Below are 22,827 nucleotides of genomic sequence, written 5' to 3'. Positions count from 1 at the left end.
GGGAGGATTGAGCTCCCCTCCTACCCCTGGGTTTATACTGAAACTGCTTATTCTGAGTAGGCGGATAATATTGTTTAGATTGGCCCTGTTGCCCATAATTGTATGGCTGGTATCTGGACTGTCTGCTCGAACAGGAAGACCATCCCTGTCTGGGGTAGTATCGAGGCTTGAAACCCAATTGGAAACCCTGCTGTGTGACCCCCAGGTACTTGGCGTTGACCCTATTTTTTCTCATTTTGTCCAAGGTCTCATCCGTCTGGTCATTGAAAAGACCTTGCTTGTCAAAAGGCATGTCTTCCACCTTTGCCTTAGCATCTGGTGCCAGGCTGGAGGAACGCAGCCATGAATGGCGTTGAAGCACTATCGCTGAGGCCATAGCCCTGCTGGCAGCATCCGCCACATGCCTTGGGGCATTAAGCTGGTGCCTACTCAGCCTATAACCTTCAGTCTGCAGGGCCTTCCCCACAGACTTCTTCTCATCAATTAAGAGGTCGACCAATTGCTGGAACCCCTCCCACAGAAACATTTGGTATCTGCCCATCATAGCAGAAAAACTGGCCACCCTTAAGGCCACTGCCCCCGAGGAATACACTTTCCTTCCAAGGGTGTCAAGCTTCCTCTCCTCCTTATCAGATGGGGAGGACTGGGATCCAGATTTGTTCTTAGAAGCACAAGCTTCTGTAACTAAGGAAGTTGCAGGGGGGTGGTGATAAAGGAATTCAGCCCCCATTTCCCTCACCTGATATAAATTTTCAATTTTCTTAATAGAGGGAGCAACTGAGGCAGGTCTCTCCCAGATTGCTTGGGTGATGTCTAAAAGCCCCTTAACCATAGGAAGGTGAATTGGGGAGGATTCAGCTGCATAAAGCACATCCATGATTGGGTCGGAAGGCCTAGGCTCAGCCGCCCCTACCTCCAAACCCAAAGACTTTGCCATAAGGACCATTTGGTCACCGACGGCTTCATCGGGGGAAGGCATCGAAGCAGATTCAGAGTCCTTGTCTGAGTCCACCACCTTGTCCCCTTCATCTTCCCAATCGGAAGCATACCCACGAGCAATGTTTGGAGCTGACCTCTGCGCAGCCGAGGTGGATGGTCTGGGAGACGTCTCACGCTGGTGGTTGTGGGACACTCCGGCCGAAGGTGAACATATCCTGTAATCATAACTTGGTTGTGGAGGGCAACACGACCAGTACTGGTGGTGGTGGGCCCATGGACCATATGGAGCGGGACTGCGTGCATCCCCCACGGCAAGCCCCACATCTCGCACCGGAACGTCCAATGCTTCATCCTCCGATGAAGAAAAACAAGCCGTTTCTTGTTTTGACGAGTGAGCGGCGCCCGGATCCAACGAACGGCGCCAAGGGGACCTCGGAGGCAAACAACCGCTCGATTCCGACGCACGACGTCGTGGAGACACCCCCGGCGTCGACTCTCAGCGGCGGCAGGGCGACTTCGAACATTGCTGTCGTTCGCCTTTCGGGGGCGACCTGGACGGGGCTCGGCTCCGATGCAGGGGGAGGTAGATACAGCCTTCACGACTTCACTCCCCCGGGGCCGACGGTGATTTATCGCCCTTATCCCTTTGCGGCACTGTAAGCTCTTGTCCCCGTAGTAGTCCCATAAACATCCACAGATGAGTAGTCCAAAAGAGTTGATTTATTAGAAGACCTACAAGTTTACAGAGCTAACAGGTAAATTGGCACGAATGGGAACTAAAGGCATGGCCTGCGGCCTATATGGAAAAGCATTGGTCATATCAAGATAGCGGTTGCAGTCATGGCAACCACCCTCCTTGCGAGGGCCGTTCCCACAGCTAGGAAAGGAATTTGACAGTTACCAGTTCTCGGCCTTGGACCACACCTGGTGAAACCAAAACATGCACAGTCTGTTTCTCTCTGCAGAGAGCCGGCCTGACAGGCACCGACTTTTCTTTTGGTGGCGAAAGGTGTTTTGTCTTTTTCTTTGATTTTTTGCCAGATGGCTCAGACGTCGCCCGCTTCTCATAAGGCTTGCCCTTAGTGGGGCCAGGTTCTGTCATCGGGATGGAAACCACAGACGGAGCCCTAGACTTGGTTAGGTTGCGTAGATTTATCAAGCGCCTTAAACGTCTTTTCCCAGAGGGAGGCCTTCAGGCGGGCTGCCCGCTCCTGCCTAGCCTTGGGGGTGAGTAAGCTACAGGTCTTACACGACGAGGGGATATGGCCCTCACCGAGGCAGAATAGGCAATCATCATGCTCATCACTTTGAGCCATTTTGGAGCCGCATGAGTGGCACTTTTTGAAAAGAGCCATGGAATAGTTTACCTCACCGAGTTCCCTCAGGAAAACTCATGAAGCTCACAAAGTGCGGCCTAATTCCACGGCAGCAGAGAAAGAACTGAGGGAAGAGCGCTCCCTCTCGTCACATGTCCTTTTGGGCGGGAAGAGCTGTTGGGCTCGGACACGGAGTGAGGGGAGGGGGGATAAGTGCTCTTATAGAGCTATACCTCTCTAGAAGCTTGCTAAAAAATCTCCGCGGCTGGCCTGCGCAAGCGCAGTTCCCATGTGGGACTGCACAGAAGCCACGAAGATGAACTACGTGTTCACAAGCACCTCTACAAAGTCTCTCTCCCTGGGGAAAGCTGACACTTTTTCCACATGGAGGGGAACTGAATAATCCCTTGGAGCATTCTGGGTGGCAGAATGGCATGAAGGGATCCTACCACATGAGAGCCTAGATATCCACTATAAGCTTCACAGAGTTCCTGCAATTGTCCCATTCCCCCTAATTTTGTGAAAAGGTGAAGGTTATTTGAAAGCAAAAGTTTTATGGATCTCAAGTCAGCTTAGCTTGCATGAATCCTTCCAGGGCAGCATGCCATATAGTTCAAAACGAGATGAGAAAATGGCATGGTAGTAAATATTTAATATAAAGCAGAATTTAACAAGATTCAATCAAGAAGATCTGGGGGAAAAACATGCGACATTCCGATGACAGCAAAACAGCAAGTTTTTATTCAGCTCTTACAATTAAATGGGCAGGTTACATGTTGGGAATTTCTAGGAAAAGGACTGAAAACAGCATCACAGCTAGGTCATGCTGCCACAAACTTCGAACTGCCCACACTGAATAAAATACCACTTAAAAGCACACAAGGAGACTTACAGAACCCTGAAGAGAATAGTGTCTACTAGCTTTGACCGCATTGTTCAACCAGCACTTTAATCAGAGGGACCAGAAGAATCCCTAGACACATCCATAATGCCGCAACCTCCTACTGGGCAACAGAGGATCTCGGGGGGGGGGGGTTGTTTCTTACCTCCACATCATCGCCACTGGGTTTCAACTTGAACCATTTCACCATGCAGGTGCGGCCAACATGGTCTCCTGACTGCACCACTCCATACATACCAGGATCCAGAGAACTCTGTGCTATATGGGATTAAAGGAAGGATAGTTCAGTGAGAGGAAGGCCTTTTATGCATGGCTGTTTCACTCGCGGTCACCCCTCCCACGACTTCAGGTCTTTGTTTTGATTATGCATGCAGTTTCTGACCATCAGAGGTCGCCTCGTTCTCCCCCTGTGTTTCCCAGCATTTTGCCCATGCTTTCAAATTTGAGGTAAAACAGGTCTCTGAAAACATGGGCAAAACACAGGGAAATGCAGGGGGAGAGTGAGGCAACCTCTGACGGTCGGAAACGCCATGCATAATCAAAACAACGACAAGGGAAACAGCCATGCATAAAGGTCTGCAAACAGTAGCATCAATCCTCTGAGGACTCTTTTTAGGCTATTATCCGGTATCTGATACTTCCTTCATCACTGTCTCCTTACAACTAGCTCTTCCTCAGTTTCCTTGCTTTGCCAAACGAGGAATTGTCATGGACCACTCTGGGTTAGCATGGGAAAAGGAGTCACTGGAGGAGGAGGAGGAGACCTGCCCTCAAGCCCCGCCTTGGCAGGCCCTCTCAGTAAGATGGACTTTCCAATGCCTCCTCAAAGGAACCCTGAGCAAGCACTGGCACCGCCCCTCAGGCCCGGAGACCCCAGCACAGACCTGCCCACAACCAGACCCACCACAATGTCCTGAAGCACCCTAGGAGCAGAGGAAGCAAAGGGACAGGGTTGAGTCATGGACCAGGCACAGGGCTGTGTGCCTGGCGGCCCAAGGCCTCCCCTCTGCTAAAGAAATGCCCAGGGGAGAAGAACTATTTAAATGTCAAAACAGCATTGTGTTACCACCATGTTAGAAATCGTTCTGCAAGACTGACCACTCCCCAAACAAAAGGGGGTATGTAGCTCCATGCCATGTCTTCCAATGGATGACTATTCTTTTAAAAGATGATATAAGAATAAATCTCATCTACAGGACATGACACTTAAGATCCTCAGAAGATCGTGTACAGTGAACATAGATACAGTCTCTCCCACACCCCAAACAGCACATTTAATCAAATACCTCTTTTATCCACCACAAAATCTCCAGGGCAAAACTCGTTGTTGTCCAAGTGATGGACAGGAAACAGCTCATTGGAACGAATGTTTTTCTCCACGGAGCCATCCTGCCACATCACGTCAGCTGAAGTCATGGTGGTCACCACTTCTACAGCAACCCTGTGGCCCAAAAAACATACAGCAAATTACTGAAGAAGCCTCCCGTAGCTAGGAGAATAGAACAAACCTGTGCAACAGTAAATCTTTCCCTTAGTGTTGGGGTCAAAGAAAAATGAACAGCAAATCTCACTTCTAAGAAGAAAGCAGATCAATGGAATACATGAAGATTAAGACCACATGACTACTAATACAGACCATGCTATGACAAAGCTTGTTTTTCAAACTACTTACTGCTACAAGAGTTTGGGTATCATATTCCTGAAACAATCCTATTTATATATAGGAATGGATCTATATAATTTTCAAATGAGGCTTAGCTAGACTCCTGGGACTGAATTAATTTATTTTTTAGTGATTTTTGAAAACTCTAAAAAATTCACAAACATCTCTATTCATTAGTGGTAGTAGAATGAGGAGATTCTAGTGAAGCTTACATTTCCTTCACTCAGAACATGAGCTTCAGCTTCCTTTAAAGCTCATCTTCAATAAGGCAGCACATATTACATCCCCCCCACCAAACACTGGTTGCCACTGCATATCTGATTGAGAACACTCCTTCCTCCTTGGCAGCCTTGCTCATCTCCTGCAGACGCAGGCAGCAGCTGGCCTGATAATGGATGGGAAGAGCTCTCCTCCTTCAGGATGACTCAGACATTGTTCTGCAGTGACCAAGGCCCCCGTGCACCCTTGGTAAAATAGTTCTCAGAACACCAGCCACCTTGGAACTGCACTACCAAGGGCACCCTGAGCGACAGTAGAGTATCTGAACCACTGGGTGGGGAGGGGAGAAGAAAACTCCCTCCCTTCCCTATCTCCCATCTACCAACTGGTCTCAGCCTGTCTCTGCAGTGGCAGCAGGTAAGGTGGGCTGGAATTTGGGAGTCCCATGGCTTTAGGAATCCGATGGCACTTCCAATGTTGTCTTTGCAAGCACCATGTTTTCTGAGCTTCCTGTTGAGCTTTTTTTTGGGGTAAACAGCTCCATTTAATGGAAACCAATTCTGAACCGAGCCCAGGAGGTTTCACCCATCACAAAATCACAAATACATAGAACACTGAAAAGAACATAAGTGGTTGATTCTTGATTGGCATTTTCTCACATCTGTTCAACCACACTATGTTGCTGGATTGATTTGCAGATCATACACACATTTCTTCACCATTGATACCCCCCAATTTGTAATAGTAGCATGAAGAGTAAGTTTACATCTCTGGAGCTGAAAAAGCTAAAGTACCAACGACACAAATATACTTGAAAGAACTAGCCACATACAGAAGACAGAGTGATGCCCCAATTTTGTACAGCCTATGTTCTACTGAAACCAACACAATTTACAACATGATACATAATGGCCTCTTCAACATCAGAATGAATTATCATTAACCCACTGACTGGTCACAACTACAACAACTACCTGCCTGACTCCCAACCAGCTGGTGACCCAGAGCTCTGCTTTGCAGCATGTATCCCAGAGTGCCTATAACCCTTTAAGCAGAACCACAGTGGTGATTTTCTTTTGGCTCACAGCTGCCTGAACTGACATCAGTTGCTGAGGCACTACTTCAACAACAGAACCCACCTGCTATGTTTTGCAAAGAACTCTGTTTGAGTGTTCAGCTTGACTTACTGGTTCTTGCTCATGCAAAAAAGGATACTGAGTCGGCACATCTTCAGCAGGAGCTCCTCTCCCCTATTTCACCCTACCCTTGGCTTGAGGCAGTCCCAGGAAAAGATACAGTATGAGCTCTAATTAGCCATTTTATATTTGCGGCAGGAACTGCAGTTGCCTTAAGGGAAAATAACTTGGAAGCTGTTTTTCTAAGGAATTTCTGAGGTCCCCGCAAGACTTGTTCAAGTGTATTTTGTGGGGAAAAGAGCAGTTATCCAATGCCCAGGAAATATGACATTTTTGAGCTCATCTCTAGCATTAAAACAAGCTCAGAGGGAAGAGAGACATGAGGTCACATGTAAAGCTCTGCATTGCTTTGTAATAAGCAGCTGCCAATTTTTGTTGGAGAAAAGTATGCCTTGCCTTTGGTCATAGAATCTTCAAAAGGGAACACAGAAGCTCCTTTGCCATTTTTTACATGCTTGATTTTATTTATTTATTTGATAATACTTATATCCCACCCCACCCCTTGCCAAACGGGGCTCAGGGCGGCTTACATCACAAAATTCAACATTAATTAATAAAATATAGGGGACACAGCACAATTTAAAAATCCCAGTAAGGTCCCATTAAAATTGATCTAAATAAAACTGGTCTAAAAACAACCAAGAAACCAAAGAACCATGGCACCTCAGAAAAGATTTCCACCCGTGTACTGAAGATGTCATACAATTAAAATTTAAGCAGTGATTCAGGGTCTAAAATAACCCATAGACAGCCTGGATGACAACTGGGGAGGCTAGTGATGGGACTGGGAAAAAGGACACAGGAAACAGGAGGGGGATCCAGGACTCAAGCCAGCAGTTCTTCTTACATTCCCTATATAACCATGGCTGTCCTCAACCATAAGCCTGGTGGAACATCGCTGTCTTGCAGGCCAGATCTTTCAAGGCCCAGGTCTCCTTGGACAGAGACTCCTCTGCACTTCACTGAGTTGCATCAAATTAAAGTAAAATTCCAAAGCCCTTTGGGTTTTCTAAGGTCCAAGACTGGAAACCTTTTTTTTTTTGGTAAATGAGTTTAAATGCTTTCAAAATCAGCAAGTAGACTACTACTCATTTTTTGCAGTCTAGTAATTACTTTGAAATAAGGCTATGAAGCCCCGTGGGGCAGAGTGGTAAAGCTGCAGTATTGCAGTCAAAAGCTCTGCTCACGACCTCAGTTCGATCCCAACAGAAGTTGGTTTCAGGTAGCCGGCTCAAGGTTGACTCAGCCTTCCATCTTTCTGAGGTCAGTAAAATGAGTACCCGGCTTGCTGGGGGTAAAGGGAAGATGACGGGGGAAGGCACTGGCAAACCACCCCATAAACAAAGCCTGCCTAGTAAACGTCGAAATGTGATGTCACCCCATGGGTCAGGAATGACCTAGTGCTTGCACAGGGGACCTTTCCCTTTAAAGGCTATATTAGAAGTTTAGATCTGGAGTTATTCGGACCCAGATAATATGAAGAGACACGGAGACTTTAATTTGGTTAGTTTCGTTTAGTTCACGGAGATCTGCAAAATCTGTTGTTCCCCAGCACTGCTGCACTACCATTGCCAGACTGTGATCTGTTATCCAGAAAGTATCACATCTCGCACTTTTGTCTCCCTGAGGCAAATGTTTCACACCTGCCACTGAGACAAAAACAAAAACCCAGTAACGAAATGCAGACATTTTTATCTGCACAAGAATGTGCAAAATAAAAGCTGGCATTAAGTCAACATTCAGATGTGGCAGAATTAAGTGATGTGAACTTCTGACTGTACCTGTCACCTGGTTTAAACTCCCGGGAAACCTTGGTTTTCTTTTTTTTATGTTTCCGCTTGAGGTTCTTGATGGAGAGTGGGATACTCTTCTTGCGGCCTGTGCCGCTGCCGCTTTGAGAAGAGGCCGTGGAGCTGGCAGAAGATGTCACGGAGCTGGTGTCATCGGTGTCATCCGCGGCTTCGTCGTCGGCATCCTGCTCTATTGATTGCAGCTTGTAGTCAGAGGAGAGGTTGTCTCTTTTCAGTACGAATGGTGGTTGCAGCTGCAGCCCAGCAGCTTCGCAGGTGATGCCTTTCCCTGTTTCATCAAGGTGTTCTCCCTTGACCTCTTGTAAACTTACAGCACCGTTGGCAGAATCTTCGAGTTCACATTTTGAGCTAGCTTTCAGATCTTCAGATTGTTGGTCGCCACCAGCAGCAGGTTCTCCTTCAGGGAGGTCAGCGGTACCCTGAGAATCCGCAGAGCATGACATAATCTTCACTATCTGCTTCTTCAATAATCTTCTTACCTGCAAGGAACACAAACTGGTCAAGTCAACAATGGCAATCCGAGTTAACTCTGCACTCATCTAAGAAAGCTTAATCGTTGCAACCAGTCACACTGTCAAGGTTAACATTTAGTTAAAGCTGGTTTTGGATACAGATGGCTACTGTTTCAACTAAGGACTGCTTGAACACAAGACCATCCCCCCCCCCCCTTGGGATTTTGACCTCAGAATAAGAATTTTTCTTGGGAAAGCATGATGAACACATCTTGCTCACATGCTTCAAGACTATTTTCAAACAACTGTCAGGAAAACGGGCTCCCAGTTTAAATGGCCACCGTTCCCACAGAGCTTTAGGCAAGACTGACTTGGCCATTATCTGTAGCACCAAATGCAGCTTGCTTGAGACGCTGATTCCTTTTACTAAACGTGATCCTTGCCCTAACTGGCTTGACACAGCTCGATTACTCCTGCTGTGTACTTGCCACTTCACATTCTGCTCCTGCTTGTCCGTATGTGTTGGTACCATTTCTGTATCCCCTACCAAAGGCTTTCGAAAAAGACTTTCTGCAGAACTATATTGAAGAGAGCTACAAGTCTATGAGCAGATGTCCCATGGCAGTGACAAAAATCATAGAATCATAGAGTTGGAAGGGATCACCAGGGTCATCTAGTCCAACCCCTAGCACAATGCAGGAAATTCACAACTACCTCCCCCTACACACCCAGTGACCCCTACTCCTGCCCAGAAGATGGCCAAGATGCCCTCCCTCTCATGATCTCAGAACTTCCTTTTATATTTCCCCTTAAGGCTATAGCAATTCTAGTGTATCTGATGTCGCAGCTTTAGAAGAAAGGAGGGGGCGGGAGAAGGGATCCACAACACCTATTTGTATGGGGGCTAGATATTGCAGGATTCTCTCCCCCACTCAAGCAACAAGACATGGCTGAAGGATCAGGACTGTTTTTCCCTGGCACTTGTCCAGCTTGAGGGAGGGGTTGGACAACAGCAGGAACCCACTGCAAGTTGTGCTGGGCCTCCCATGCCTGCTCAACTCCACAATGGGGAACCACTCAGATGCTTTCATGCCTCCATAATTTCAAAGTTTTCGTGCTTAAACTGAACAGCCTTCTTACGTTTACAAAACAAAGAAGGTGCACAACATGGAGGCTTCATTCCTGAGAGGGGCAGCTGCTGGTAGCCGCTCACCTGAGGGTCAGTTTCTCCACTGGAAACACAATTCAAGGTGATGGTTTTGACCTACAAAACTCTAAATGCCTAGGGCCATATCCATCTTAAAGCCCTTGATTCTCCATCAGGATATAGAGGCTAGTCCAGCACCCATCTTTCACTGTAGCACCCATGCATACCTGAAACACTGTATGCACCAAGAGGGACGTGATCTAATATGGAACTTCATATTGGAGCCATTTAGTATGCGTACACCATTTTGTCCTATCATGTTGAAATTTGAATGTGTTAACCTCAAGATCTTGAGATTAAACAGGTTAGGAATTAGTACCATATGGTGCTGTCTTGTATTTAGGTGGTAATATTTCTATATAACAATGTATAAAGCATGGAATCTTTTTTTAAAAGAAAAAAAACAAGCAATAAAGAAGCGCTAGAAAATTATGGGCTCCATTTTTGAACTCTGAAACTTCTAGTAGCTCCCCATCTGCATGTTTTCTAATGGATCTTCACAGTAATGGAAGTCACCAAAGAGATATTCAAGAACCTTATTTTGGTAAGACACTTGAGGCCAAATTCTACCCACAATTCACTGAACAACAGCCCTGGGAATACAGGATCTCAGGCCAGTCTCGGGGACTGGACCGTGTCAGGTCCGTTCATGGTATAGGCCCACAGACTGTTCACATAGTGAAGCACATTCATCTTCCGCTAAGCCATGCAGTAGCTGCTGGTAAATGTTTAAGATCTTAAATCATACAGCTGGTCCCCCAACACAGAAGGGGGGGGAGAAGTGGTGACATCTGGCTCTGATGCAGGTGCCTGAATGCAATTCCCATGCTGCAAATTAGTCAATGACAAGTTTGTGGGGGGGAGGGAGAGGAGAGATAAACCCACTTAGTCCATCGCAGAAACAGGACCTTTGGTCCAGATACATGTTTGAACTGAGCCTTAGAACTGTATGGTCATGTTGAGTTTTCCAACAAAGTTGATGCTGCTCATGCTGATACCAACATTTATGGTACTGCCACATCAAATGGAGACTATGAGGTTTCAGAGAAAACAGGCCAAATGCTATCCGGGGGCAATGGCTTTCACATGACTATACAGACACAGCTACAAACTCTGGCTCTTTCATAAGGTTGTAATCAGTTTATCATTGCATCTAAGAGAGAACTCCCATCATTTTATAAAACAGAGATACTTTGCACAGTGAACACAAGACGTCTGCTAAGTTTCTAGTTCTGTCTGGGAAGATCATTGCACAGATTCGGTTGTGCTCTAGTTGTCCAGTGCACACAAAAAGGCAAAGGATGTGACGAAGTGACCCCACAATATCACTTCCAGGTATCTTGGGAAATTGTGGACATGCCAAGAGTGGTCAAAAGCAACTGTTCTCAAAGAAAAGCCCTTTACCCCAGCTTGGAAAACGGAGCCAATGGGAAGAATCTGTGAGAAAATCTCTAAAGATTACTGGCAGTAACAAGTTAGATAAATGAACAAACAGACAGAGAACTGGAGTAAGATACAGATACTGAAAAATTCTGAAGACCTTCTTCCAGGAACAGGGTATTTGTCCCTGGTTCAGAACAGTTGTGTCACCTTCACAGTACTTCTCTCACATCCCCCCCTCCCAACAATTATTGCTGATTTCTGTCCAGGCTTGTTTCTTAGGTATAGGTCACATTTAGCTGCAGGTACAACCCCACAAATGGCCACAGTTCTACCTTAAAACAAGCCCAGCTGACCTTATTTTCTAAGTGGGGAAGACAATGAACTTTCAAACATGACTTCATATTACTAGACAGAATATCCAGTCATCAGTAGAAGTCTGATAATTAATGCCAGCTTCAACAGTGAATTTAGCTTGTTTCAGCATATTAAAACAAATCCTTACATTATTCCTTAAAGCTAACAGAGCGCAGACAAACTCCATGCTGCAACCTGCTTCCTCCACACTTTGTTGACCCCTACAGCACAGTACTCTCCCCTCCACACACTGACATTGCATGTGTAAGCATCCACCGTTTTACTGCTTTAGTCATGTCAGGAAACAAAATTCAAGTTCCAGCTTTACATATAGGGGTGGTCTCACACCTCCATGGGATGCAAAGTATGACTAAGGGAAGAGGGTATAATCTGACCTTGGTCCCAAATCCTGAATCTTCAGCAACAGGCCTAGCCCCTACCCTGACTGTGCTTTACTTTCCCCCCTGTAAGACAAGTGGTGTCCTTTACCCCAATTGGAAAAATAAAACAAATGGAGCAAGATCAAAACCTTCTCTTTATCACAAAGACTGGGTATATTAGCACCAACCTGGGACTGCATGCATGCTTGAGTTGCGGAGTCAGTTAATTTTCTTCTGCATGTGCCTTAAATAATTATGATTTTCAAGGGAGGATGTGGTCATCATTGGTGGTGTCCCAACACTCCCTTTTTAGTTTTTTTGCACATTCTTATACCGATATCATGGCTACATTTTTTAAAAATGGCAACAAAATATCAATACATTGCTGCAACGATAGGTCAAGCAGATTCTCTGAATTCTCAGCTTTCATTAAAGAAAACGTCACTCTCTTGCCCCTTTCTTTGGGGAGATATGTTTTTCCCCTTATATCTCCGCAAGGGAAAGGGCTACAAACTTACTTTTTAAAAATGAAAACTGCGTATTCAGTGAACATGCATGACCTATCATTACAGCAGTATGTTGATAATTTAGTGCTTTTAAAATATATTTTTTAAAAGAAACAACTCGTATTCAGGGCAGGGGGAGGAAGAAAAGGAGTGGTTTGAGGATGACAACGGCCCAGTCATCAAAAATTGGGCTGGAGGTGCATGCGAGTGGATAAGATGATGAAAATGGACAGAAATATTATGCACGAGGAAAAAGGCCTCTCAAAATGGACTTCTAGAAAAAGAATGGGGTAAAAGTGGTCTCAAAAGAGACAGAAAAAACTGGGGGGGGGGGAGAACCAAAAAAGAAAGAAAGAAAAAGAAACGAAAACTAAAGGCACAAAAATACATGTGGAAATCAGGGAATAAACCAAAGCAGTATGGGGCCAGAACCAGTGAAAAAAAACATGTGGAAGAGCATGGTCTCTCTCAATAATTGCTTTGCCCACATATCTTCCGTTACAACCAAAAACAATAATTATTTGATTCTGGGAAGTAGGCAATACTAACATGGACAAATGTTGGTTAATGGGATCGTGTGGAGGGGCAGCATAATGTCTTCCTTAGAGGCTGCTGGATGGGTCAATATTTTTCCACCACTATCCCTACTTAATGTGATTTCGGAGTCTGGGGGCAGCAATACAGAGTCTCCTCTGAATTGCCACACTCCTCATGTTGAATGTTCTCTGGATTGAAAGGATGTTTTTAATAGGAGCACAGGTGAGCAAGGCTGCATTTGGAAAAGCAAGTCTAGCCTATGGCCATGGCCTGAATGATGGAATGAAATGCTCTAACCCTCCCCCTGCTTGCAAAACTTTGTGAGTCTTCAGATGGTGCCTATATAAAAAAATGGTTCTTGGGTTCCATCACAACCTAGCATATTGTAACTAAGACAAAATGCACATGTAGCTGTATAGGAAGGAACATGTTTGAGTGCGGAGGAAATAATGTGACTTCTAGCACCATGTTTCCCTCACAATGCTACCCTAATGCAATGACTGGGGCGGGGGGCACAGGACAAGAAAAGACCAAGATGTGTAGGGTACATAACCTTTATCTGTCAATCCTGACAACTGCAAATGCCCTCCCCAAATATTTTAGTAGGTTCTCTCCCATGCTCTAAAATCAGAAGTGTAGCAGGGAAATGCTGCCCCCACTGCTCCATTCCTGTCACTCTTCCATGAAAGTCATAATAATGGCCATAAAATTTTATTGCGGTCTTTGACCAATATAACAAAAGTTGTAACAAGATTTAACAAAAGTTCCATATTTAAAACAATGATTCAAAACAATGGAAGAATAAAAGTCTCCAGCGTTACAATGGCTTTACTATCATTCCCCAAGTCTTACATATCCATGACAGTCTTATTCACATCATCAACATAACAGCAACAAATGAGGGTATAGGCTATCGCAGGGGTGTCAATCTTAATTGTTATAAGGGCCAGATATAACATAAATGCCACTTGGTTGGGCCAGGCCATGCCTCACCAGCCCAGATCGAGAGTGGGGAAGGAGGCTGCCTTGTGGGCCGGATAAGAGCTCTTAAGGGGCTGGATCCGGCCCACGGGCCTTATGTTTGACACCCCTGGGCTATAGTCTAGGTCGGACAGAGTCGACAGAGGAGAAAACATACTCCTGACCCCAATACAGTGGTCTTCAGCGGAATGTTTTGCCCCTAGTTTGCTCCAAGATGTTGCGCTGCTATCCATTTTGACAGAAAAGTTAGGTACCACACTCAGGACAATGTTATAGTGGGAGAAAATCCTGTCAACACCCTTAACATTTGGTGGTGTGGCTGGCAGAGACCTTATCTAAGTATAGACAAAAAATGTGTAGACCCTTCCTTCAAATATATCCCTACATCACAGTGATGGGTATTATGCTGCTAACAGCAAAACAATTAGTAACTAGTAACCGAAATAATTATTATAGTTTGTTCTGTACTATAAAAGTGTAATTAGATAATTGCTGGAAAAGATAACATAGCTTTTTCTGGCAGAACAATGGCAATTAAAATAATTATCTAAAATAAACTTGTAAAATATTCTGGTTTATATAGCACAAAGGATATTAATAAATAGAAATTTTGCTGTTCAGGGGAAGAATATTTAGAATGATCACATCCTTTACAGAAGTAGAGAAGGTAGTCTTTGGATCTCCAGTATCATTAGGCAAATGATCTTAATTGGATCTTAGAAATGTTAAGAATTGGAGATCAAGACGTTCCCATATATAGAACAAGCATTTAGTACAGTACCTTTTCAGGCTTTACGTTGGATACGATACAAAGACAGGCCATCTGCAATATTAAACACCATAATTTTGGTATTATTGATGAAATCAAGGGATATTTACAGTGGTAAATTACGTCTAGAGAAGTCACCCACAGTTTTGGTAGCATTTTATTCAAACTGCAATCAAAAAGGGAGAATCTGGATATTTTAAGTTGTGAGAATACTAAGCAGCTGTTTGCTTTGTTGGGGTAGGAGGATACCTCCATACCGAAGCAAAGGATGATCAAAGCAGGTGCAAAAACATCTGACATGCAGAGGCAAGCACAAGCCTCCAGCTACATTTTGTGGCTGGCCAGGTGCTGTTTAGCCTACTTGTTTTTACAGTCGTAAGCAAGAAACACACACAGGAGCCCCCTGACAGTCACATGCATGGCCAATGGATTTGGATTGGTGGGCTGCAAGCATTGCAAAGATGGACTAAAGGACACTCAATGATTATATGAATACTTTAAGACTAGCCACTTAGAACTGTATTAGAAGTAAAGCTAGGAATGTACCATTAAGTCTAGTTACATCTGAAAAACTGACACTAAAGCCAAACTACTCAAAGGCAAAAATGTGCATATTATTTCTACAACTGAAAGACGCTGATACATCGTCACATTATGGGAACATGCACCAAGAACTTTCTATTAAATGAGATATGGCACATGTGCGACATCTAGATTCCCACACTTTATTGTTAACAAATTAAAAGAAAAAACTCTGTTCATCAGAAGTGGCCAGAATTCTAGGCGTTCTACACCATTAGGAGACTAAAAATAGCTACATAAGCAAGGCTACTGAAATCCAATTTATAAATGAGAACATTAGCAAACTGTGTCCAGAGAAGAAAAACAATGGTGCAGTGGGAAATATATTTCGTTGTAGTCCACATAAAGATCCCTATGCATTTTGAACACTGCTTTGTCAGGGGATCTAAAATCAAGGTTATTTTTTATTTAAAAATTATGAATATAATTAGAGAATTAAAAAGTGAAGACAGACAATCCAGTGTAAGTTCAGCACAAACTGAGCACAGCAAAAATATTTTCCAGGAGCTGTATAATGTTCTGACCTGTACAGAGATGAAATGGCTGAGGCTTTTCTACATACAAGGTCCACACAGAGACTGAACTAGTGACGCATATTTAACAAGTTACAAATTAACATAAAGTTCCCTACATTTTCCTGTTTGTTTAAGGGAAATATGGCTTTTGTGTTCAGCTATATGTATTTTAAGATTTCTGGATTTTTTTTGTACATATGTCTGATCAGTAGAGCACCTGATGTATACAACTTGTTTGGAACTACACATAGTGAAATCTTTGAGTGCATATTCTTTTTCATCTACTGGATTTTAAAATTCCTTAATATGCAAACTTACAGTACATCCAGTTCGCACAGGGGAAAAGTCCCTTTTGTAAACTAGCTTCTGGTAAAACGATCTGGATGGAAGGTAAATTTGTATCAGTAGACCTTTCAAATTAGATGTTATTTTAAAATAAACTATATCACATCTAGGGATTACATCCAATACATTACAGTAGTTGGATAAGATCTCACTGAGTCTGTCTGTTATATAGTTGAAAGGCAGAGTGCAGATCAATCTTTCAAGGCCAGTTTTTTCTCTTTTGAAAGAGATTTTTTTTCAGTTCTACAATAACTCAGACAAGACAGAAATGAAGCTGGTTGCAAATGCGGAGATCTTGAAGGAAACTGTACTTCCCACCTTTGATGAGGGTTCAGCTAACCCATGGTTACTTGGTTAAGAGCCTAGGGGTCACACTGGATCCAGCAACGCGGCTAGAGAAGCATGTTAACACAGCTGCAAAAAAAAAAAATACTTTTTTCTAACTCAGTTCTGCCTGCAAGATGGCCCCCTACTTTGACACGGCTAACCTGGTTGCTTGGATCCATAGCATGGTAATTAGACTAGACTGCCGTAGGTCTCCTCCCAAAATCAATCTGGAGATTCCAGCCGGTAAAGAATGCCACAGTTCGGTTATTGTTGGGAGCGAGACAGAGCATGTATTTTACCCCCATTCTGCAGACACTCCATTGCCCATCAGTTACTGGGTCCAATTCAAGGTATTAAATGTCACATATTAACCCCTTCGTTGCCTTGGTCCATCATAGCTGCAGAACCACCTTTCTCCCCACGACGGCTTTGCTCATCTGAGCAGGGCCTTTTGCTGATGTGACCCTGCAGATGGATAAAATCAACAACTGTCCATACATGTGCTTCCTCTGCTGTGGCCTCTGCCATACAAAATAACTTGGCCTTCCGCAAATGATGCAAAACTGAATTATTCAGGGGTGCTTTTTTTTTTAACCCAGGTAATAGGGCAGTTCGATCCCAAAGGAAGTTGGTTTCAGGTAGCTGGCTCAAGGTTGACTCAGCCTTCCATCCTTCTGAGGTCAGTAAAATGAATACCCTGCTTGCTGGGGATAAAGGGAAGATGACTGGGGAAGGCACTGGCAAACCACCCCGTAAAACAAAAGTCTGCCTAGTAAACGTCGGGATGTGACATCACCCCATGGGTCAGGAATGACCCGGTGCTTGCACAGGGGACATTTACCTTTTTTAAATAGGGCAGTACTGAAATGAAATGGTTCAGAAAGATGCTTTGGCAAAGGAATAGGTACCGAGGACTATACTGTTCAACTGTCTTACAGTATGTATGACCCCAATATATTATGTCTGGATTGTTTAAAGTGTTACGCTTAAATGTTTATTTATTTAATTAGATTTCTCTCCCACCCTTCCACTGAACCATTGTTTTTCTTCTCTGCTTTGATTGTGCATTGGTCCCCCCTTTTATACGCAAGGCAGAAAAATTTGTTGAGGGGAAAAGAACAGAAGTTGTTTACTTTAATGCCAAACACCAGCAGAACACAGAGGTACAAAACCACGCTGGAACAAGGGAAGACAGTTACAAAAAATAAGGATATGCATTTTTCTTAGGAAAGGGCTAGTTTATGTACTTTGTAATAAACATACACAAAAAGCAAGTAGAAGCAAAAAACAAATGCATACATGTGCTTGTTACGAAACTGATGCAAGTATAGTTGTGTCATGCAACAATTAGCGTCACACATCTCTTCCTGATACAGGTCTTCCTCCACCCCAAGTAATGATTTGAGACAGAAATAATCTTCCAGGCTAATGGCAACATGGAAAGCAACCCTAAAAAGCTGTAGAGAAGCACACTCTCAATGGTGGGACGCAATTGATTTAACAAGAAAAGGAAATTATTTGTCTACTGGCAATCTTCAAAGGATTTAAGAAGTCATCTGCAATGGGAAATTGAAACTCATCTCTGTCTCAGATTTAGAGTTGTTAAGAATTTCAACAGATTCAGTCTGAAAACAGTGCTTCCATCCCTATACCAAAAGGTACCAGAATGCATCAAGATGACAGGCAGATTCATGTGCTCATGCTAAATATGTATATATCATGTGATACCTCATTATACGAGAATCAGCTACCAGGGATCAACTTATCTCATGAAAGCAACAGTTGCCAAGGGAAGGCAAGCTCCTCTCACAACAGCCATGGGATTACAGGCACTCGCTCTGTGATGGAAGTATCATTTGCTTTACTTATTAAGTTTCTGGGGACCACTCTTCACCACAGACTGCACATTCTTCTGACAGCCCCAGCTCAAAACAAATTACCCCTTCCTGCCTTCACCACCAAGATCTAAGCTGCTGCTCCTTAATCTGGATTCTTAACCCAGATTTGAAGGTGGTTATGAGTAGGGGTGTAGAAAAAAAGTTTTATTGGCATTTTTCGGGTTCAGGTTTATCAAATCAGAAATTTTCAAAAACCCCGCAAAATCCAGATTATTTGAAAATTTTGGGGTTAATAAATCTGAACCTGAAAAATACCAACCCGAAAAAAAATGAATCAAGAGACATCTACGCTGCCCCGATTCTCTGGCCTTTGGAGAACTGGGGCGACACGGAATTCATTTAGATCAGTGCTGTGGGCCTTCTCTGGGCCCCAAAGGCGGCCTGCAGCACGATTCTAAACAAATTCCACCCCGCCCTGATTTTTCAGAGGCCACAGAGTTGGGGTGGGGTAGAATTCATTTAGACCCATGCTGAGAGAATTAATTTAGATCCATGCTGCTGGAGAAGGCCCACATCACAGATCTGAGAGAAATCCATGCTCGGGAGAATTGGGGTGGTGTGGAATTCATTCAGAGGCAGGTAAGTAAGGGGGGAGAGAAGAGGGGAGGGAGGGGGGAAATGGTGGCAGGGCCAAAGTGGCCTGAATATTGCCACTTTTTGGCTCCCTTTATTGCTGCCTTTCTTCATACCAGTTAAATCCCCCCCACCGAAAAATACAGAAAAGGTAATTTTTGGTGTTTTTTAAATTTTGGTATATCGATATGCACACCCCTAGTTATGAGTGCTAGTCAACCAGGAAACTTAATTTTCCTTAACTAGGGGTATACCTTTGATGTTTAGGGCAGTTAACTGTAGAGGCAGCAGAGGCTGTGGGGAGGGAATCTGCATCTCCCTGCTCCTGATCTCTTTGCCATGCTAGCAGTTTTGCCTTTGGTGCATATGCAAAAATTTTAAACATGCGCGGCTTAACAGAACAATTAAAACAGAACCTGGAACAGAGTTCAGAAGCCATTATTTCACATTCCCAGCAAACCTATCCCCACTGGACATACCTTTTTGGCCACGGATCCTTCTCCCAGAACACAGTTTCTCTCTGGGCACTCGCAGGTGATTTTTGCAGGCTCCACTTTCTCAGGAAATACATAGAGGCACCTCTCCCCAAGTTGCCGCTCGGCATGGTCAAAGCACCCCAAACGTTTTACCCTGTTTGAAGCAAGATGAAAGCAACACCACTTAATCGCCGGCTGGTATGATTTCCCTCCAGAAATGGCAGGCACCTTGTATGTACATGAATGCCCCATTAGAAATGGCAGACATTCAGAAAGCCACCAGTTCAGGTCTTTTGTCATCCTCTGTGCCAAGACAGTATTTAGGGTAATGTGATAGTACTTCCACATTATGCAAAGGCATAAACTTCCATGAAATATATTACTTATGAATAAGACAAAGGTATTTCTATGCTGAACATACCTTACAGCTTAGATGTGAAAAGGTATGTAGATTTAATGATCTATTCATTTTCCAACAAATTAAAAAGCAAACTGAACCTCTATGACCATGTTTCATGTTTTCAGACAAACATTCTACCATAAAGTCGAGCCACTCTATAATTCAGAATGTTTAATCCTGCAGATTCATCGTAATCTTGTAGACAGTTCATACAACTGTGCTGCTAGCTTCTCTGAGTCAACTTGGCCTTCTCACAGTTTTCTCCAATATCCTGCGCCCTGAATTTCTATCCTATTCAGTGATATTCTACACCGCTCACTCTAGAAACGCAGAGGTGAAAGCCTGTCTGAAGTCCACACCCACCTGCAGTCATCCCATAACTGCTGAGTCAAGCTGTGGCTGCTCTATGACCAGCAAAAGCTACAATGCCTGTAACTTCCAGGAACTTTTACTTGACATGCCATCCCAGGTCAAGGGATGTGGGCTGAAGAAGCATGTGATATAGCAGGCCTGCTATAACCAAGGACGTCTGGGCCTGGTCAGTGCCTGGAATGCCTCCCGGAACTCTGCGTACGTCTCCTTGCATACCATGATGGAGCAAGTGTGAGATATAAGTGATATAAACTATTATGTTCCAGGGCTGGACCCTACTCTAAGAATAAATTCCAGGATAAACTCGAGTGAGCCCAGCCTTCAATTAAGTGTTGCTCCTTTACTGACTACGGGCCATGAGGGAACACCCCCAGCTCAGCAAAACATCAGCATTTAAATAATTACACATTACCATTATGGATTGTTATACTGCAAAGGTATAGTAACAGTTTGTTCATGGAAGCAATGGCTGCTATTCCAATAGTTACCTGCTGGCAGAAAGTTTACTTAGAGCAGAGTTTTATGATGTTGAATATGAAGCATTTTACCTAGACAAATTCTCTTGTGTGATTACTGATGGTGGTGGACTTATACTATCTGTACCTCCAGGACAGAAGCTTTTTGTGATCCAAGTAACTTTTAATTCTACCACCTGAACCTACAGGGAGGGGGGGGGGGAGAAAAGGGAAAGGGAAGAAAGTTTTGAGAACATTTAACTAGAATATATATATATATATATATCAAATAGATAACATGTTATTACTGAACACACTTCCAGATTAAGTACTTCAGCTTTATGGAAGTATCATTATGTTAGAAATACAGCACTTTTCTACAGCTCGAGTATCCCTCGGAGCTCTATCTATTCCCCTGATACAATCCTGGCTGGGAAAGAATTTAACCAGGGCTAGGTGCTAGTGGATTGGGTCCCACGGAAAACCCTGCAGGAAAAGTTGATTTCATGGCTCTTCCCTGGCTTCTTATTCCCCCAGTAGCCCTCGCTGTTGCTTAGCTCAAAAATCTCCTTTGAGGATTGAGCCAGAGGTAGGTTCAATGATCTCATCCTATTACCCCTCCCCACTGCAGGCCCATATATTGTGGTCACTTTGTTCACAAGGATTTCCCAATGTCCAGAAAAGATTTTCAGGACAAACAACTGCTACAGGAGGGGGAAGAAAGGTCTCCTTCACCAGTTTCTCTTGAGAGTGTTTCTGTGGAATCCAATCCAGTGTCAAATAGCGTTCTGAATTTTTAAACAAAATCCACAACATATAAAGTCGGTGCAGTGGTTAGAGTCTTGGATCAGGATCTGGGAGACCCAGGTTCAAATTTCCATTCTGCCATGGAAGTCTGCTGGGTGACCTTGGGCAAGTCACACTCAGACTAACCTACCCTCACAGGATTGCTGTGAAGATAAAATGGAGCAGAGGTGAACAATGTAACCCAATTTGCATCCCCACCATTGGGGAGAAAGGTGGGGTATAAATGAAGCAAATAAATATCCAGTTTAAGTAACAGCAACATAAACATGCAGTCATTTGCTTTGAGGAAACAATTCAAACATATGCTTCATTACTTGTTAAGATGCACTGTTAACCAAAAAGGATTGCTCTGTTCCAATACCAACCCTGATATAATCTAAAGCAGAGCTGCCTTTCCTTCCTACCACATTCTCCCTCTCACTGCAAGAAGAACTTGCAGTTCTTTACTTCGTTAAGGAAATGGCCAGTATTCTCTCTTGTTAAAACCAAATCTGAGGTATACATTCGGACCCCTACAGACTTCAGCACAAGAGAACTCCCAAAAGTTCTACCTTACTTTTCCTGTTTAGAGGACACAGGACTTCTATTAATGGAACAAAGACACTGGGTTTGGTTCAAAGGACATCATGCACTTCGTCTAGTCAAAACAGTGAATCAATAACATTATCAGTTCACTGATCCATACCTCTTCTACCACCACCCTGAACTTGCTCTTTGTGCTGAGAACAGGCTTTACCCCTGAAAGCCACTGCACGTTCGAGAAGACTTTTGAGGGACCAATCAGAACTTGTCCAGGGTAAAAGCCATACGAGTCATCGAAGAAGAGGCCCTGAAAGAAAGTAATAATACAAGAACTACAAGCCGACCACATTTTGTGCTTGTGAAACAGGACTCCTGTATTTCTTTCCAGTTTTCATTGCTAATTATTGAAGAGCCCAACCTCACTGAAAGTTTCCCTGCCGCAAAAGCACTTCTCTCCACTCAACTAGTTTTTTTTATTTTTTTTATTTTTTAGCAGTAGCTTCTACAAAACTTTGGGGAAATACCATGTACACAGAATTCTAGGTAGTGGGGAAAATTCAGAGACACTGTTTAAAAGGACAGTTCTTAATTTCAATTCAAGAGCTGAGAATCTACCACAGGGGGAAAAATGATTCATACTCCGTTACTCCAGAGACTCCATGGGCTTGTTTCCTTAGTAGTAAGGTAAAAGCAACTGTTAGTTACCCATGAAATCTCAAAGTTCAGGCAAGGAAGGAATTGGGGCAGAAATTTGGTGGCCTTGGTATTCTTATAAATGGTATCCCATTTCCGGGGGTAGGGGAGGGGCGGAGGAGTGCTGTTCCTTAGGAAGCCATTTTAGCAAGGTCAAAACCTTCCCACTGAAGCCACCAAGTTGTGTGAACAAAGCAAGATGGTTGCTGTTTGAGGTATTAGTTCAGCCTTGGGGCAAAAATCTGATT

General features: G+C 43.9%; 1 protein-coding gene across 1 annotated transcript in view; it reads right to left on the bottom strand.

The window, feature by feature from the left end:
- The window catches only part of UBE2O (ubiquitin conjugating enzyme E2 O), an 89,993-nt gene that overhangs the window by 16,636 nt on the left and 50,530 nt on the right, over nucleotides 1-22,827 (bottom strand). Inside the window, exons 6-11 of the mRNA XM_056857801.1 lie at nucleotides 22,050-22,193; nucleotides 20,651-20,760; nucleotides 19,334-19,484; nucleotides 8,016-8,524; nucleotides 4,443-4,597; nucleotides 3,302-3,414 (exon numbers count right to left, since the gene is read on the bottom strand). Coding sequence (XP_056713779.1) covers nucleotides 3,302-3,414; nucleotides 4,443-4,597; nucleotides 8,016-8,524; nucleotides 19,334-19,484; nucleotides 20,651-20,760; nucleotides 22,050-22,193 — 1,182 coding nt within the window. The remainder of the gene's footprint in view (nucleotides 1-3,301; nucleotides 3,415-4,442; nucleotides 4,598-8,015; nucleotides 8,525-19,333; nucleotides 19,485-20,650; nucleotides 20,761-22,049; nucleotides 22,194-22,827) is intronic.

Source organism: Euleptes europaea, chromosome 1, assembly GCF_029931775.1.
Source record: "Euleptes europaea isolate rEulEur1 chromosome 1, rEulEur1.hap1, whole genome shotgun sequence".
Taxonomy (NCBI): Eukaryota; Metazoa; Chordata; class Lepidosauria; order Squamata; family Sphaerodactylidae; genus Euleptes; species Euleptes europaea.
The sequence above is the reverse complement of the archived record's forward strand: the minus strand, read 5'-3'. Positions and strand labels throughout refer to the sequence as shown.